Source organism: Chiloscyllium plagiosum, unplaced genomic scaffold (assembly GCF_037043375.1).
Source record: "Chiloscyllium plagiosum isolate Xiang-an unplaced genomic scaffold, Cpla_swu_hap1 HiC_scaffold_53X, whole genome shotgun sequence".
In the NCBI taxonomy this organism is placed as follows: Eukaryota; Metazoa; Chordata; class Chondrichthyes; order Orectolobiformes; family Hemiscylliidae; genus Chiloscyllium; species Chiloscyllium plagiosum.
Window position 1 is genome coordinate 15,218,255 of NW_028270191.1, and position 17,251 is coordinate 15,235,505.

The window sequence follows — 17,251 nt, forward strand, 5'->3', positions numbered from 1 at the left end:
ACCATCTATTTCCACACATTCTATATCTCCCATGTCCTTCTCTACAGTAAACACTAATGCTTCTCTGATATTGCTTATAACATCTACAGAGAAGACTGATGCAAAATACCGGGCAAGTCATTCTGCCATTCTCCTTATTGTCCATTAGGAAGCCCCCAAACTCATTTCCTGCAAGTCCAATATTCACCTTGTTAACTATTTTCTTTGTATTTAAATATCTGTTTTTGTATTTCTGGCTGGCTCTCTTGTACACAATTTTCCCCTCATTAATATTTTGGCTATTCTTTGCTATTTTTATATTCTGTCAAACATGCTGATCTTCCACCTGCCTTTACACAGAGGCTTTTTAAATTTGATACTATCTATCTTTTACTTTTCTGGTTAACCATGGATAGATTACCCTTAGAATTTCCATACATTCCAAAAAGTATCTATTGAATTAATGGTAAACTTTACTCAGGGTGAGGTAGAACTTGAGGTTAGCCCAAGTTTCAGTGATAGACACGGGGAATTGTCAGCTGATTGGGACAAAAGACATTAGTCCTATTCTTGATGAGATGAGGCGGCTGGTTTGCGAATATCAATTTCTGTGGACGATGAGTCGAGGACAATGGTGGCTGGGGAGCATTCGGAAGTTGCATGGTCGCCATGACAAACCTTCAGCAAACTGCAGCTGCCAAGCACCTCTCTAACTTATATGTCAGGAACTTCTACCATCTAGTTTCTTGGATAAGAGAGAAAACAGGGAGCGGCATGTAAATAAAGAGAGTTGGGGTTTAAAGAAGATACAAATATATGGAAAAAATTAGTCACCATCTAATGACGTCACCATTTAAGCCGTGAGGGGATAAAATCAGCAAAATTTTTACCCAATGTGGGCAATCAAATGTTCTAATTCTCACTATATTTTTCCATCTTTCTCATTACTTCCTTCGCACCTCAGTAGGGAAAATTCTGTCCTATATCAAATGATTTGGATGTGGACAAAAATGCAATGTTCCCATGTTTCTGGATGACGAAAATAGGTGAGAACATGAGAGGATGATGGAGAGAGGCTTCAGCGTGATTTAGACAGGCTAAGCAAGTGGACAGGAATATGGCAAAACGGAACATAACGTAGATAAGGGGACAGTGAAGGGAAAATGGCATTGAGGTACATTATCAGTTATGACCTAGAATCTCAACGGGGTTGAAGATACTTTTAAATCAACCCTACTTAGCGATGTTATTACACAGATCTGGAATAGGTGAGATTTGAACCCAGGTCTCCTAGCTCAGAGCAAAGGACTCTACCACTACATCACAAGCACTCCCCCCCAAAAAGGAACTGAACTTTCTACCCGCTAATTGGGTAAAAGCAAGGACTGCAGATATTGGAAACCAGGAATCTAGATTAGAGTGGTGCTGGAAAAGCATAGCAGGTCAGGCAGCATCCGAGGAGCAGGAAAATCGACGTTGCGGGCAAAAGCCCTTCATCAGGAATAGTGCTGAAGAGCTTTTGCCAGAAATGTCGATTTCCCTGCCCCTCGGATGCTGCCTGACCTGCTGTGCTTTTCCAGCACCACTCTAATCAAGACTCGCTAATTGGCTTCAGCTCTTTTTATTGCCTCTCATCAGAGGCAGTGGAAGAGTCAGAGATGGACAGCACAGAAACAGACCCTTCTTGTACATGGGGTAAATCAAACAACTAATTAATTGAGAGCAAACACAGATCCAATCACAAATTTTTGCTCCTCGACCCAATGACAGAAATCCTTCACGTTAATATGTATGGCTCAAGAAAATGCCTATTGCAACCTTAAGACTACCCAAAAAATAAAAGACATAGTTCAGTGATAAATAATATCGATGTAATGCAGCTGCAAGGCAAAAATGCCAGACTTCAAAAAGCAAAAGGCAACACAGCTGGGAAACCCTCAGGCTGAAACAAAGCAGAATTAACCGCTTAAAGCATTAATATTTACACTTTTTCCAGGGGTAGGGAAAGAAAAAGATGGAAAATAGCCAGATACCATATGCTTCATTGCTTATGAATCACTCAGGAAAGCCAAAGGCAATAGGAATGTATGCTCCCATTTCAGAGTTTGAAATTATGCAAGAAGCTTATAGAACAGTTACAAAACAAGTATTCAAAGCACAGTAAGTTGTAACCTTAAACATCCCTGGTGAGTTGCTGTCGGTAATCTTGGGAAACTATCCTGAAAAGGATGGAGATATACCAATATTAAACTGCTTTTGAGGGCTGAAGACAAGGAGTTGGCTAGTGGAATATTCAGTATGAGCAATTCATATTATGAAAAGACACTGAGACAGTGATGTACTTCAGGAAACGGTGAAGGAAGTTCAGTGAAGCTGCCTCAGTTACATTTAAGTATTCAGTAGCACTGCTTTGAAACCAGCCCCAAAAATGTGGGTATCACATCCAAAAAGGATTAACCCAACTAAACCTAATGCTGCGCAGATAAGAACTCAACCAAGTCCTGCACAACATTACCACATACATGTATTTATCTATTTCAAGTCTCAGAAACCATAGAAAGCTTATTTCCCAAAGATAATTCTCATTAACTAAACAATGAGTGCTAACAGTGCCAACGTCAGATTTTCCCAACGTTGCATTAGGATATGATGCGATCAATTTGGAGATTGATCAGATGAAATCTTGTGAACAGCAAGAAATTATTGGAATTTGATACAGTTGGCAATCCTACGCTATGCAATTATCTTGTAAATAACCAGGGACTTTTGCATTCTGGAAAGCAAAAAGAAATCAATGGCTACTCTAAACAATTGTCTATTTGCTAGGGGAAAAAAAAAGGCATCCCTTCAAATGATTCCACTTAATGATAATGGCTGAATATAAATGTTCTGCTGTGATATAAACAATGGGAAGTTAGTTCTAAAACACACAAGCTATTAAAACTCCAGTAGAATAATTAGTGGGAATGTTTAATATTATAACTCTAAAGGGAAGGAGACTGACCCTTAGGGCATTAGGGATAATTTCCCCCAAATATCTGTTTTCATATGGTCAATAAGGCAAAACAACTCAGAGAGAAAAAAATCACTGGAACAACAATTTGAAAGTCAGTAAACTGATAATGTAAACAAAAGTGGCACTTGTGGCACTCAAGACAGCAAGTTTCAGTCCAACCTCAGTATAAAACTTTTAACAGCTGATTATGTGGCCAAGAGGCTAAAAAGCTTCAGGCTGCTGTGGAAACAACGTGCAATGTAATCAGGACATTTATTATATCAGTAAGGCACCCAGTATTACAGAGCCACTTCATTCCCTGTACTATAAATACAAAGTCACAGCAGTTTTCAGAATGAAGCAAGCACAATCAACATGCTTTAAAATAGTGTGCTAAACAATTTTAATTGTCAAAGGCTAATGACTCAAACATCAATGCTCATTTTACCAAATGGGAAGCAATGACAGCACAATTTTGTTCTTTGAAAAGTTGTCCTCATGCTACTAATATCTCCTCCAGAATTTAACTGTAATCCCCTCCCCATCATATCCCTATACATTTAAAAAAAATCCTTACCAAAACCACTTGAGTTTTCCTCCCTTGCTTTTCTCTCTATGTCTTCGATCAAACAACTGGCTTCTGCAGTCTTGTCTAGCCACTTTTTGGAAACATCAGACTTGAGATGCTGATCTTTGTTAGCCTGCTTGAGAGAACAAAAACATCCAGCACGTTCAACCCTGATCATTTTTCTTTTTTCTTGATGGGGGGTGGGGGGGGGGGGGCAGAAAAGAGAAGACGCTCTTGGGGGTAGGCAACATCATGATGACATCCTCTCGTTCACTCTTCATATCTCATTAAAGTGAAGCACAGCACACACATGATTTGGCTATCAATTACAACTGAAAGCAATCAACTTGCTCACGGCATTATCTTTTGTTGAAGAAAGCATATCACTTATTTAAATCAAATCCTCTCTGTCTGCCGATTGTGATTAGTATATTGTCTGGCTGAAAGACACCACCAAACTTAATTAGCACTTAAATCTCTACATGAACAAAGAGAAATTCAAACAATGAACTTAACGTTTTGAGGCCAGTCTGCTCAAGTTCAGACCCAAATAATTTCACTGAAGCCTTAATAAACCTACCCTCAGCTAATGAGGGTACTGTACAGTACTGCCATCTGGATTAGAGTTCAAAATCCTTGCAGTACCTCTGAATGAAGTTGACCCCCATCTGCAGTGATCACTGGGCCCCTTTAATCCCATTTCCAGATGGTCAAAGAAAAAAAATGACTGGTACCTATGCTCATTTGCAACTCCATATGCCACTGGTAATTGCTTCTGGCATAATATAGGTAATTCAATCATTTTAAAAATATCTTTCGCTGGTGTATGTATTTCAGTGACAAAGACCTCGATAGATCAGTGTGTTACCAAACTCCGTTCATATTACATCTGCCATCCTGTGCGGACAGAAGGATTTGCTCCAGCTGCTCCAATTCCAAACATGAAAACACTCTGCATATCAAAGGGGCACGTCTGTGTAGCATTTTCTCATTTGTTTTATCATTTTAAAAAAAATCCTTCTGCCTCTTGTTTTCCCTTCCTTCCACCCACCCTCCCCCAAACCACCAACTTTCTCCCAGCCTCCCCAAAAGCATCAGCTACTGTCATGGTGCAGTTTCAGAGAGGCAGGCAAGTAAAATCATAGAAATAGCACAGGAGGCAATTTGGCCCATCATGCATATCCTGACCCTTTGGTAGAGTTATCTAATTAATACCATCCAAAAAGTTAAATCTGTATACAAGCCTGAGTAGGCATCACAGCCAAGCTTGATTCTGTCTCAAACATGTGCACTTTCCAGCAAGGTCACAGGATAATGATCAGGTATAGCTGATTTTTGATATTGCAGGGACTTAAAAGCAGACTCGAAGAGTGTGGTGCCAGAACAGCACAGCCGGTCAGGCAGCATCCAAGAAGGAGAATCTACTTTTTGGGCAAAAGCCCTTCAGCAGGAACGAGCACATTCCCGAAGGGCTTACGCCTGAAACGTTGATTCTCTTGCTCCTCGGATGCTGCCTGACCAGCTGTGCTTTTTCAGCACCACACTCACTTCTGATCTCCAGCATCTGCAATACTCACTTTCCCCTCCTTAAAAGCAGACCTCAGTGACTGAACCAGAAACCCTTCTGGTGAGGTTGGTGTATTTTACAGAAGGTGCGAGACAGAATGGGTTAATTCAGAACAAATCTCAACTGACTCAAGTTTATTTTCTAGTATATTATGTCAAGTCTATTTGACATGATTTATTGGGATCCCCTTTCCTATACAAACATAGCAAGTGATTTTGGATCTTTAAAACTACCTCATTTATAAAATTCACATCACTTAATTACTGTTGTTACTTCTGAAGAAAACACAGTCTCTCTCTCTCTCCCAGATGCTTCTTGACCTGTCTGATCCACACCTGAGGTCTTCTTGCATAATTCAAGGGGATCCAAAATTTCACACCATTATTTCATCACAGAAATCCTAACCAAAACACTGAAAAATACTGCTGGAAATAAATCCGAAAATGAAAACAGAAGTGCTAGAAGTACTGATCTGCATTGGCACAGCAAACAGACAAGTTGTGGTTTCTGATGTGAAACCCTTCATCAGAACCACCTTAAATAAGCAGTGTTCACAACAGGAACAGAAAATAAATATGGTGTTACAAGTTTGAATTCAAAACTGGAGGTGGTGCTGAACTATACCATTTGGTAGCATCATGAACAAGTCAACCAGGTTCCTGAAGTTTTTTTTAAATTTGTTACCAGCTTATCACAGCAACTTACTCAAGCAAAGATCTAAAGTGCACAAATATATACAACCACCCCTCTAAAAATACACAGACACATGCTTCTTCCAAGCCTGGGAAAAATATGAAGCTCTGTGCAGAGAATGTTTTCTTTAAAGTACTTTGGCCAAATAACAGTTATGATGTAAACTGAGATTATATCTCATTTATTGCAAGTGTGGAATTTTGATTGGAGTTAGTAACCCATGGGTTTTCAGTGGGTCTGAAGTTAATTATTAACTTAGATACTTCTGTAGCCATGGCGATTGCTCTTAAAACAGTTTGGAGGACTGGCTTTAGAATGAATAAGTTTTGTGCATCACTTAAAGTTTTTTTTTTAAATTTACCTTAGATTACCTTGCTGGATCACAAAACAAATAACAAGGCCTCAAGGTTTGTTAGCGATTTCCAGACTGTTTTCTGTTAAAAGCTGAAGGGAAACTGCCACTGCTTGGAAAGAAAGCTTTTTGTTTTATTTTGAAGCAGACCTGTGAAGACCTTGGATGAGGAAGACTTCTTGGAAGGATATACAGTGAACTAGGTTACTTTAGAGTGAAGAGTTAGTGTTAGTCCCAGAGCAGAAGTATTGGTATAAAACACTGAAGATGTTACTTAAAGCTGAGCTCAGTTAAACTCAGGTATACAACAGCTATCATCAGCTCCAATCTAAAAGTTGAAGTCAAAAAAGAGACATAAACTTAAGGAGGTGTTAAGATACAGGGACTCTGATGAGTGTAATTTGACAAAGTGCATTTTGGGTACTATACCAGGGTGTGCTTTGGGTACTACATATGAGCACTTTCATTTTTCTCTTTTCAATTTATAAAGGAATGTTTTGGGATTACTAGGATGATAGTTTTATTGTGCGTTTAAAAATCTTTGATTTTGTATAAGTAGATCAAAAGACTTTTAAAAATTTTATCCATTTCTCTTAATAGATTTCTGTTTTATTGTTAAGCATGCAAATGCTGCAGAATTTGCTTTATATTTCAGCGAGAGACCACATGGTTAAAACTAAATAAATCTAAGTATGATCTACGAAGCCAGGTTTCAGTCTGGGATTTGACTTGACTTGTAATATCACCTGGAATCATAACAATAAAATTCAGGAGTAAGCATTTTTCAAATTATCCAAAATGCTGCTCTTCACCAACATTCCTTGGAACACAAACTGTTGGCACTGGGTTGCCTTTCTGGATCAGTTGTAGCTAATCACAACAGGAAAATCTTTCATCTACTAATTTGATTACTATGGTTACTTTCAGATTGAAGGTAAACAGGGGAAATGCTTGCAGGCTACAAACAAAGACCAAAGTGATTTTAAAAAAAAATCAAGAACAAATAATTAAAATGGAGATGCCAGGTCAGGCAATGTGTTGCATCTACATGATGTGGGAGCTGGTGGACCCCATTGTGGTTCAGCATGACCACATGTGCAGAAGCGTTGGTTGCTAGAGAAACTCTGGCTCAGAGTTGATGAGCAGTTATCCGACCCTCTCGCTGCCTCAAGGTATGCAAGTAGTATCCTGCACGAGGAAGAAATATCTTTGGTTTCTGCAACTGCAGGGAAAGTCAAATTCCAATGTTTGTTTTTCCTTGATGTTCAAAGACTCTACAGAACTGCTTTAATAGCCGTGAATGTAGATAAAAGTTTATGAATAAAGTATATTTTTGCAAAAAAAAAAGCAAGCTCTAGTCTGAGCTTCAAGCTTGAGTCTTAGCACATCAGTGAGGGGGAAAATAGTTACCTGGACGTAACAGGAGGCAGTCTCACCCCTATAATAAACTACCTCAAATTTGGTCAACAATCAGGGACAGGTAGAGAGATCCAGGAGGTTGTGCTGAGGGAGCCTCAGCCCTTGAGCTAGTCTAACGGGTTGGAGATTCTTGCTGTGTAGATGAGTGTGGGGGCTGTAGGGTGGATGAGTAAACTGATCATAGCACCATGGTACAGGGAATCATTCAAGAGGGAGGAGAAAAGCGAAGTAGTTATAATCAAGGATAGTATAGTCAAGGGCATAGGCAATTCTCTGTGACTAGGACAGAGAGTTTCAAAAGTTGTATTGCCTGGATCTCTCATCTGGGCTGCTGAGGAACTTGGAGTGGAGGGGAAGATTCAATTGTCATGGTCCATGTAAGTACCAATAATATAGATAGAAAGAGAAAGAGGTGCTGCTGAGGGAATATGAACAGTGAGGGGCTAAATTGGAAAGCAGAACCAAAATGCTACTATTCTTCAGATTACTGCGTGAGCCATAACAACTTGACACAGCTATGAGAAGCAATCAATGCAGGACTCAGGGTGTTGTACTTAAATGCGCACAGTAAACAAGATAAGTGAGCTTGTAATGCAGATTGAAGTTGGCAGGTATTATGTTGTGGTTGTCACAGAAATATAGCTGTATGTGCTGGGAACTAAATATCCAAGGATACATGTCCTATTGAAAGGACAGGCAGATGAGCAGAGGGGCATAGCTACCTTGTTTGCAAGAAGTGAAATTAAAATTGATAGCAAGTGATATCGAGTTGAAAGGTGTAGAGTATGTATGGCTGGAGTTGAGGAACTGCAAAAGGAGAAAAGACCATGATAGGAATTATATACAGGCCTATCAGTAGCCAGGATGTGGGACAGAAAATAAATCAGGAGATAGACAGATATGTAAGAAAAACACTATTACAATAACAAGGGACTTCAATATGCAGATGGACTAAGAAAATGAGGTTGGTAGCAGATCTCAAGAAATGGAATTCATGTAATGTCCATGAGATGGTTTTTTGGAGCAGCTTGTGGTAGAGCTCGGTAGGGAGCAGGCAATGCTGAATCTGGTGATGTGCAATAAGGCAAACTTGATTAGGGGTCATTAGGGAAGGAACCCAGGGGTACAGTGACCACAATATGACGGAACTCACCCTACAATTTGAGAGAGAAGTTGAAATCACATTTAACTGTACTACAATTGAGGAATAGTAATTACAAAGATATAAGGGAGAAACTGGCCAGATTTGAGTGAAAGAGAAGACAGTAGAGAAGCAATGACAGGGGTTTCTGGGGGTAATTTGGGAAGCACAAAAGAAATTCATCCCAAGCAAGAAGAAACATGCTAAGGGAAGGGCGAGGCAACCATGGCTGACAAGCGAAGTCAGGGACAGCATAAAAGTTAAAACATACAATGTGATCAAGTTTAGTAGGAAGATTTAAGAACCAGCAGAAGACAACTAAGAAAGCAACAAAAAGGGGGTGATGAAGAAATAGGAGAGTAAACTAGTTCGTAATATTAAAAAGACAGTGTTTCCTCAGATATCTAAAAGATGACACTGGACCGCTGCAAAATGAAGCTGGAGAAATAGTAATGGGTAACAGAGATAGCAAAGAAACTGAATAGGTACTTTGTATTCCGCTGTGAAAACTGATGCATCAGCAACATACCAGAATTGCGAGAGTCAAGTAGCAGCCATCACTAAGGAGGTGCTGGGGAAGCTGAAAAGGTCTGAAAGCGAATTAATCACCTGGACGAGATGAGCTACACCCCAGGGTTCTGAAGGAGATAGCAGAGGACACTGTGGATGCATTGGTGGGTACAGATTACAGATTACATTACAGTGTGGAAACAGGCCCTTCGGCCCAACAAGTCCACACCGACCCGAAGCGAACCCACCCATACCCCTACATTTACCCCTTACCTAACACTACGGGCAATTTAGTATGGCCAATTCACCTGACTCTGCACATCTTTGGACTGTGGGAGGAAACCGGAGCACCCGGAGGAAACCCACGCAGACACGGGGAGAATGTGCAAACTCCACACAGTCAGTCGCCTGAGGCGGGAATTGAACCCGGGTCTCTGGCGCTGCGAGGCAGCAGTGCTAACCACTGTGCCACCGTGCCGCCCACAGTGGCACCTTTCATGAATCAAGGAGGATCCCAGAGGGCTGAAAATGGCAAATGTAAGATCCCTGTTTAAGGAGGGAGGAAGGCAGAAGACAGGAAATTACAGGTCAGTTACACTGATCTTGGTCACTGGTAAGATTTTAAGAGTCCATTATAAAGAATTACAAATGAGATTGCAGAGTAGGTAGAAGTGCATGGTAAAAATAAGGCAGTCAGCACAACTTAGTCAAGGGGATGTCATGTCTGTCAAATCTGTTACAATTATTTAAGGAGGTAACAAGCAAGTTAGACAAAGGAGAGCCAGTGGATGTAATCTATTTGAATTTCCAAAAGGCCTCTGACAAGGTGTCTCACAGGAAGCTGCTAAATAAATAAGACCCCAAGGTATTAGGGACAAGGTACTGGCATAGATAGAGAATTGGCTCACTGGCAGAAGGCAAAGAATAGGGATAAACGGGTAGGTTGTGATTAGAGGAGTTTTGCAGCAGTGTTGGGACCACAAGTATTCCTGTGATACATTAATGATCTGGAAGAAGGAACGGAGGGCATTACTGCAAAGTTTGCAGATGACACAAACGGAGGTGGGGAGGACAGGTAGTGTTGAGGAAGCAAGGAGGCTGCAGAATGACTTGGACATGCTAGACAAGTTTGCAAAGAAATGAGGGATGGAAGACAACGTGGGAAACTATGAGGTTATCCATTTTGGTAGTAAAAATAGAGGAATGCAGTAGGAGAGACTAGGAAACAAGGGGCACAGCCTCAGGTTGAAGGGACATCCCTTTAAACTGCGATGAGGAGGCATTTCTTCAGCCAGAGGGTGGTTAATCTGTGGAACTCATGGCCTCCACAGCCCTCTGTGGCAAAGTTATTGAGTGTTTTTAAGACAGATAGGTTCTTGATGAGTAAAGGGATCTAGGTTATGGGAGTAGGCAGGAGAATGGGGTATGAGAAACATATCAGCCATGATCAAATGGTGGAGCAGACTCAAATGGGCAAATGACCTAATTCTGCTCCTATATTTTATGGTCCTTTAGTACCCTCCACTTGTGATTAAGACTTTCAGTGGGTTTTCAACTCAAACTTTGAAAGAGGTTTCAGAGAACAAAAAAAAGAGGTGCTATGATTGTTGCTCCAGGAAAGTTCTATTTTTGTGTTCAAATCCAAGAGCTTCAGTACACCTACAAAGTATGTTTTTATGTTCCCTCTCTGAAAATATTGTAGATTCAATGACTCCAGTTGAGGCAGCCTATGTTCTTTGCAACATTTATCCCTGCTGCAGAGCAAGAGAAAGACTGGCTGTGAAAATGTTCTTTCCCAAAAGGTCAAGATATAGACAGATTTATACAAGACACAGTTCCAGTCAGTCTCAAATTAATATCCAATATAATATCTTCATAACAAAAAAAAAAGAAAAAACCAACATAAACTGGAAAATAAACAGAATGATCAGTATGCATTTCAGATATTTGATTTTGGGCAGGTTAGGTGAATAGGCCATACTAAATTCCACTGTGCAGGGATTAGCCACCAGAAATACGAGGCTAAAGAGATAGGGTAGGATGCTCTTTAGATAGTTAGCACAGACCCGATGGGCCGAATGGCCCCTTTCTGCACTATAGGGATTCTATGATTCTATTCAGAGAACAGGATGATAAAATACCAGAAGTGTTAAGGATAAAGAGCGTTAATGTTTCAGGTTGATGGCTCATCATTATAACACTGACTAAAGGTCTGAAATGTCAACTGTTTCTCTCTCTGCCGATGCCACTGATCTGGTATAGATTTCCAGCATTTTCAGTTTTTGTTATTTCATGATACAATGTCCATTGGTTTTGTTTGATTGGAAGCATGGGTGAAGGGGGTATTGTCAAGTTAAAAGAAAGGAATGTGAACAGTGATGGGGAAAAAGAAAGTACATCTTGGAATGTTAAGAGGTGACGATGCAAAGTGCAAGCAAGATCAAAAATGGCAAAAGGTATTGCTCAGTTCTTTGAGTATAGGAGTTGGGAAGTCATGTTGAGGTTGTACAGGACATTGGTGAGGCCTTTTCGGGAATACTGTGTCCAGTTCTGAAGGAAGGATATTATCAAGCTGGGGAGGGTTCAGAAGAGAGTTACCAAGATGTTGCCAGGTATGGAAGGTTTGAGTTATAAGGAAAGGCTGGATAGACTGGGACTTTTTTGACTTGAGTGTAGCAGGTTAAGACGTGATCTGATAGAAGTTAATAAAATAATGGAGAGGTATAGATAGAGTTAACGATAGTCGTCTTTTCCTAGGGATGGGGGATTTCAAGAGTAGGGGGGACATATTTTAAGGTGAGAGGAGAGAGATTTTAAAAAGACATGAGACACATTTTTCTTTCCACACAAGAGTGTGGATCAGTGTATGGAATGAATCTCCTGTGGAATTGGTGGATGTAGGTACAATTACAACGTTTAAAAGACATTTGGATAAGTACGTGAATAGAAAAGGTTTGGAGGGATATGGGCCAGTAGCAGGCAGGGGGTATTAGTTTAGTTTGGGTTTATGTTTGGCATGGACTGGTTGGACCAAAGGGTCTCATCCGGTGCTGTATGACAGTGATGAAACAGGGAAACTGGTGGTGCCAACGATTCTGGGGGGTATGTGGGGTGTGTGTGTGCGCGCATGTATGACAGCACGGCAGATGGAGAGACACACACACAGACACACACAAAGACTGCTTTACTTTGCACTTAGCAAGGACTCTTTCTCCCATTCACAGCTTAATTTGACACTTTTTTTAACATCTTGATTTCCTTTCTCCACTATGGACCTCTATGTCTTTTACACCAGGCCTCTATCCCACCTGCCCTCTTGCATCTCTGTGTAAATTATGAAAAGTAACCTATTTCCATCACCTTTCAGTTCTGAAGAGTCATACCAAACTCAAAACATTAACTTTGTTTCTCTGTCCACAGATGCTGCTAGACCTGCTGAGTTTCGGCAGTGTTCATAGAATCATAGAATTATAGAGATGTACAGCACGGAAACAAATCCTTCGATCCAACTCGTCCAATCCGAGCAGATATCCAAACCTGATCTAGTCCCATTTGCCAGCAGTTAGCCCATATCCCTCTAAACCCTTCCTATTCATATACCCATCCAGATGCCTTTTAAATGTTGTAATTGTACCAGCCTCCATTACTTCCTATGGCAGCTCATTCCTACATACACAACCCTCTGCATGAAAAAGTTGCCCCTTAGATCCCTTTTATACCTTTCCCCTCTCACTGTAAACCTATGCCCTGCCCTCTACTTCTGGACTCCCCCAAACCAGGGAAAAGACCTGGTCTATTTACTCTATCTATGCCCCTTTATATTACATAGAACATAGAAGAATACAGCGCAGTACAGGCCCTTCGGCCCTCGATGTTGCGCCGATCCAAGCCCACCTAACCTACACTAGCCCTCTATCCTCCATATGCCTATCCAATGCCCGCTTAAATGCCCATAATGAGGGAGAGTCCACCACTGCTACTGGCAGGGCATTCCATGAACTCACGACTCGCTGAGTGAAGAACCTACCCCTAACATCTGTCCTATACCTACCCCCCCTTAATTTAAAGCTATGCCCCCTTGTAATAGCTGACTCCTTACGTGGAAAAAGGTTCTCACTGTCGACCCTATCTAAACCCCTAATCATCTTGTACACCTCTATCAAGTCACCCCTAAACCTTCTTTTCTCCAATGAAAACAACCCCAAGTGCCTCAGCCTTTCCTCATACGATCTTTCTACCATACCAGGCAACATCCTGGTAAACCTCCTCTGCACCCGTTCCAGTGCCTCCACATCCTTCCTATAGTATGGCGACCAAAACTGCACACAATACTCCAGATGCGGCCGCACCAGAGTCTTATACAATTGTAAAATGCCTTGCACTGTTTATTTTATTCAATTGAAATAGTCAGCCTTTTTGAGATGTTTATCACTTTTTAGCTCATCCAATATTTTAACCAACTTTTATATTGTTATATTATTCTTATTTGTATGTCCATAGACAAAATTGGATTCCTTTTTATGTTCAATGCAATTCTCATTCACTTTTTACCTCATATTTCCTTGTTCCCTTCCCCTGTTAGCTATGTATATTTATGCTGGTTCTTACCAGTCAATCTAGCCTCTGCCATATTTCTGCTTTCTCTCTCACTCTATATATTGATTTATTCGAGCTAATGCCTCACTAGAAGTAGTCCATTGTTGTTCTTTTTCAGTTTTGCCTGCCAAGTTTTTTAATCCTAATTTACTCAGGGCCGATCTGATCTCACTCCTCAGAAAAAGGCTCTCCTTCAATTACGAACTTCTCTCCTCGATGGTTCCTTGTTCATTTCTATAAATAAGCTAACCTTTACGATACTATGATCACAGTACCGAAGTTTGATCCCACTGACCCACTTCATTCCTCTAAACAGCATCATTTCCATCCTCATCATGCTTGAAGCATACTGAGCAACATGTTTGTTAATACACTTCACAAGCTCTTCTCCCTGCTACTCTTTGCAGTATGACTACCTCAGTCTAAATGGAGGTTAATTCAAGTCCCTCACTATTAGTCACTCACTACGGCTAATATAACCGAGCCTACAAATCTTTGAACTGTGGGGGGAATCCCACACTAACACGAAGAAGTTTTGTGGAGTTTGCATACAGTCACCCAAAGGTGAATCAAACCCAAGTCCCTGGCATTCTGAGGCAGCAATGCTAATCACTGAGCCACTGTGCCACCCAGAATGACACAAGAGAACACAGTAATAGGACAGAGGACCTGGCAAGAAAAAGAATAGGCAAAATTCTGTTTGTTTGAGATTTGCAGCATCTGCAGTATTTTCTCTTTATTTAATCATCTTGGTCATATAAAAATACTTCTTCCAGTTTTGTTGGGACTGTGGATTCCTCCTCCATGATAAACATGACCATGCAAAATCAGCTCCCCAGATTTAGACATTGCATCCACAAGCCAAATTAGTTCCAAAGCAGATCCCCTTTTCACAATTTAAGAAAAACACAATCAAGCGCAGAAAAGGTATCACTGTAGAGGAAATAAGTTAACAAATGCATGGGAGGATCTTGCCAAACAAACTATCATGTCACAGCATCTAACAAGCTGCAACCTCATTGGAAACTGACTGCTAAAACTACTGTGGAGCAATGCCAAAATCACAACGACAGAAAATAGGAGCAGGATGAGGTCATTTGGCCTGTCAGGCCTCTGCCATTCAATACAATCACAGCTGATTATCCAACTCCGGACCCTATTCCTGCTTTTCCCCATATCCTTCGATTCCTTTAGCCCCAAGGTGGTTCATCCAACTTCTTGAAATCATACAATGTTCTGGCCTCAACTGCTTTGTGGTAGTGAATTCCACTGGCTCACTACTCTCTGGGTGAAGAAATATTTCATTTCAGTCCTAAATGTTTTACCCTGTATCCTTGGATTGTCCAGGACCAGGGGTCACATTGGAAGGAGAGCGCCCAGATCATGTCTCAAGAGCACTGCATTATCAGGGCAACTCTTGTCTGCTCTGCCCAAAAGATCTGTAGCTCCAAGATTGGTCTACTGAGTCAGCCAAGGTCAGACAAGATCATGAAGCCTGGCATACATCCTCCTCATTTTGAGGAAATAGGATGAAAACAATTGGGCAAGATCCCCAGTTATTAACTGCCAAGGACATCATAACATCTAATGCTCTCTCAATTGTTGTGTACACATGCCTTCGATCAGAAGTCATTCCTGCCCAGTCAGGACGGAGAACCATGGCCGATCTAACCTCACTACTTGCTACTGTATCACCCTGTGGAGATCAATTAATAAAAAGAAAGCAAAGATCTGAACTTGAAACCTTTGGTCTGAATATCACAAATGGCACATTAACCAAATAAGTTGTGGGAATTTGCTTATGCTTCAAGTAACCAACAATTTTGGGTGTCAGATCAGAATGGTTGCCTCTCAGCTGAACTAGTATTTTTGCAGTCTGCACAAAGTTGGGGTAAAAAAAGAAATTAAGAATGCCACTTTCATTCATTCCAGGAAAAAGCATTAAATTATCACAAATGGAGAAATTCAATACCCCGATTTATCCAAGGCATCTAGGTGACCTTCATAATCAGCTGGGTACCACTTACAAAGGAAGAACACATGATAGTCATATTGTCACCAAGTGGAATAACATATTAAAAATGCAGAAGAGTTTTAATGGGGGATTTTAACTTTATGGATTGGGAGAGGCAGACCACCACCTGTTAGAAAGCTAGTGAATTTCTGGAGTACATCCAGGATAGTTTCCTATAGTTATGTCATGGATGCAACAACAGACAAGCAACATTGGAATTAATGAGTAATGAGCTGGATTTAATTAGTAAGTTAATTTGCATGAACATTTATCAAATAGTGATCATAACATGTGAGTTCAACAGTGTTTGAAAGCAAAAAGCAGGAATTAGTTACTAGAATTTTAGATGAAGGCAAGCCTGACTTTAATGAGTTCAGACAGAGACTGTCCACAGTAAAATGGGTAAAACAACTGAAGAACAATAGAGGATGTCTTAGAGAAACATTCAAAGCAATACAGAACCAGTTTATATCTGACAGGGAAAAGCTCTACTTCACAGCAAAAACAAAACAAAACACAGTCTTATAAAACATGGGGACAAAACCAGCACATATTCTGCCAAATGGGAAAAATACAACGACCAAAGGGCCACTAAGCAGCTCATATGCACAAATGAAAAGTGATTATGAAAGGAAATTTGCAAAGGATATCAAAATCAATGAGAACAAATTTCATAGTGACATAAAAGGGAAAGTAGGGAGTTAGAAGTCAAGTTGGCCTATGAAGGACTGAAAGTGGAGATATTGAAAATGGTAATTAGATTAGATTAGATTCCCTACAGTGTGGAAACAGGCCCTTTCGGCCCAACGAGTCCACACTGACCCTCCAAAGAGTAACCCAGCCAGACCCATTTCCCTCGGACTAATGCACCTAACACTATGGGCAATTTAGCATAGCCCATTCACTTGGCCTGCACATCTTTGGACTGTGGGAGGAAACCCATGCAGACATGAGGAGGATGTGCAAACTCCACACAGACAGTCGCCAGAGGCTGGAATTGAAACTGGGACCCTGGCAATGTGAAGCAACAGCACTAACCACTGAGCCACTGTATTGAATAATTTCTTCACTTCAGGTGTTTACAGTACAAAGATGAGGATAGGTTAGCAGAAGTTCTGCAGAAATTAATAGTGGATCAGGGACAGGGACAGAATAAAATTAAATGGAAGTGAAACATTGATAACAAAGGAAACTATTGGAACTAAAGAGAGTGACAAATCCCCAGGACCTGATAGTTTCCAAAGGGTCAGAGGGAGTCAGTATCATGAGGCACTGGCTTATTCCACAGGAGTCATCTTTGAGTTGGTCCAACAGTTGGTTTTTAATGGCAAAGCAGACTCCACGGAATCAGCTCTCTTCTTCAGCCTTGCCTTTTCAGAAAAAGGTGTAGCCACCACCTTGCTCTATGAACGGTCTC

General features: G+C 40.8%; 1 protein-coding gene across 6 annotated transcripts in view; it reads right to left on the minus strand.

The window, feature by feature from the left end:
• The window catches only part of lima1a (LIM domain and actin binding 1a), a 145,006-nt gene that overhangs the window by 35,312 nt on the left and 92,443 nt on the right, over window positions 1-17,251 (minus strand). For 5 of the 6 annotated variants that reach the window (XM_043681977.2, XM_043681978.2, XM_043681980.2 and 2 more), the window contains one exon: window positions 3,552-3,678. In XM_043681977.2, coding sequence (XP_043537912.1) covers window positions 3,552-3,678 — 127 coding nt within the window. The remainder of the gene's footprint in view (window positions 1-3,551; window positions 3,679-17,251) is intronic. The other variant, XM_043681976.2, reaches the window with a different exon arrangement.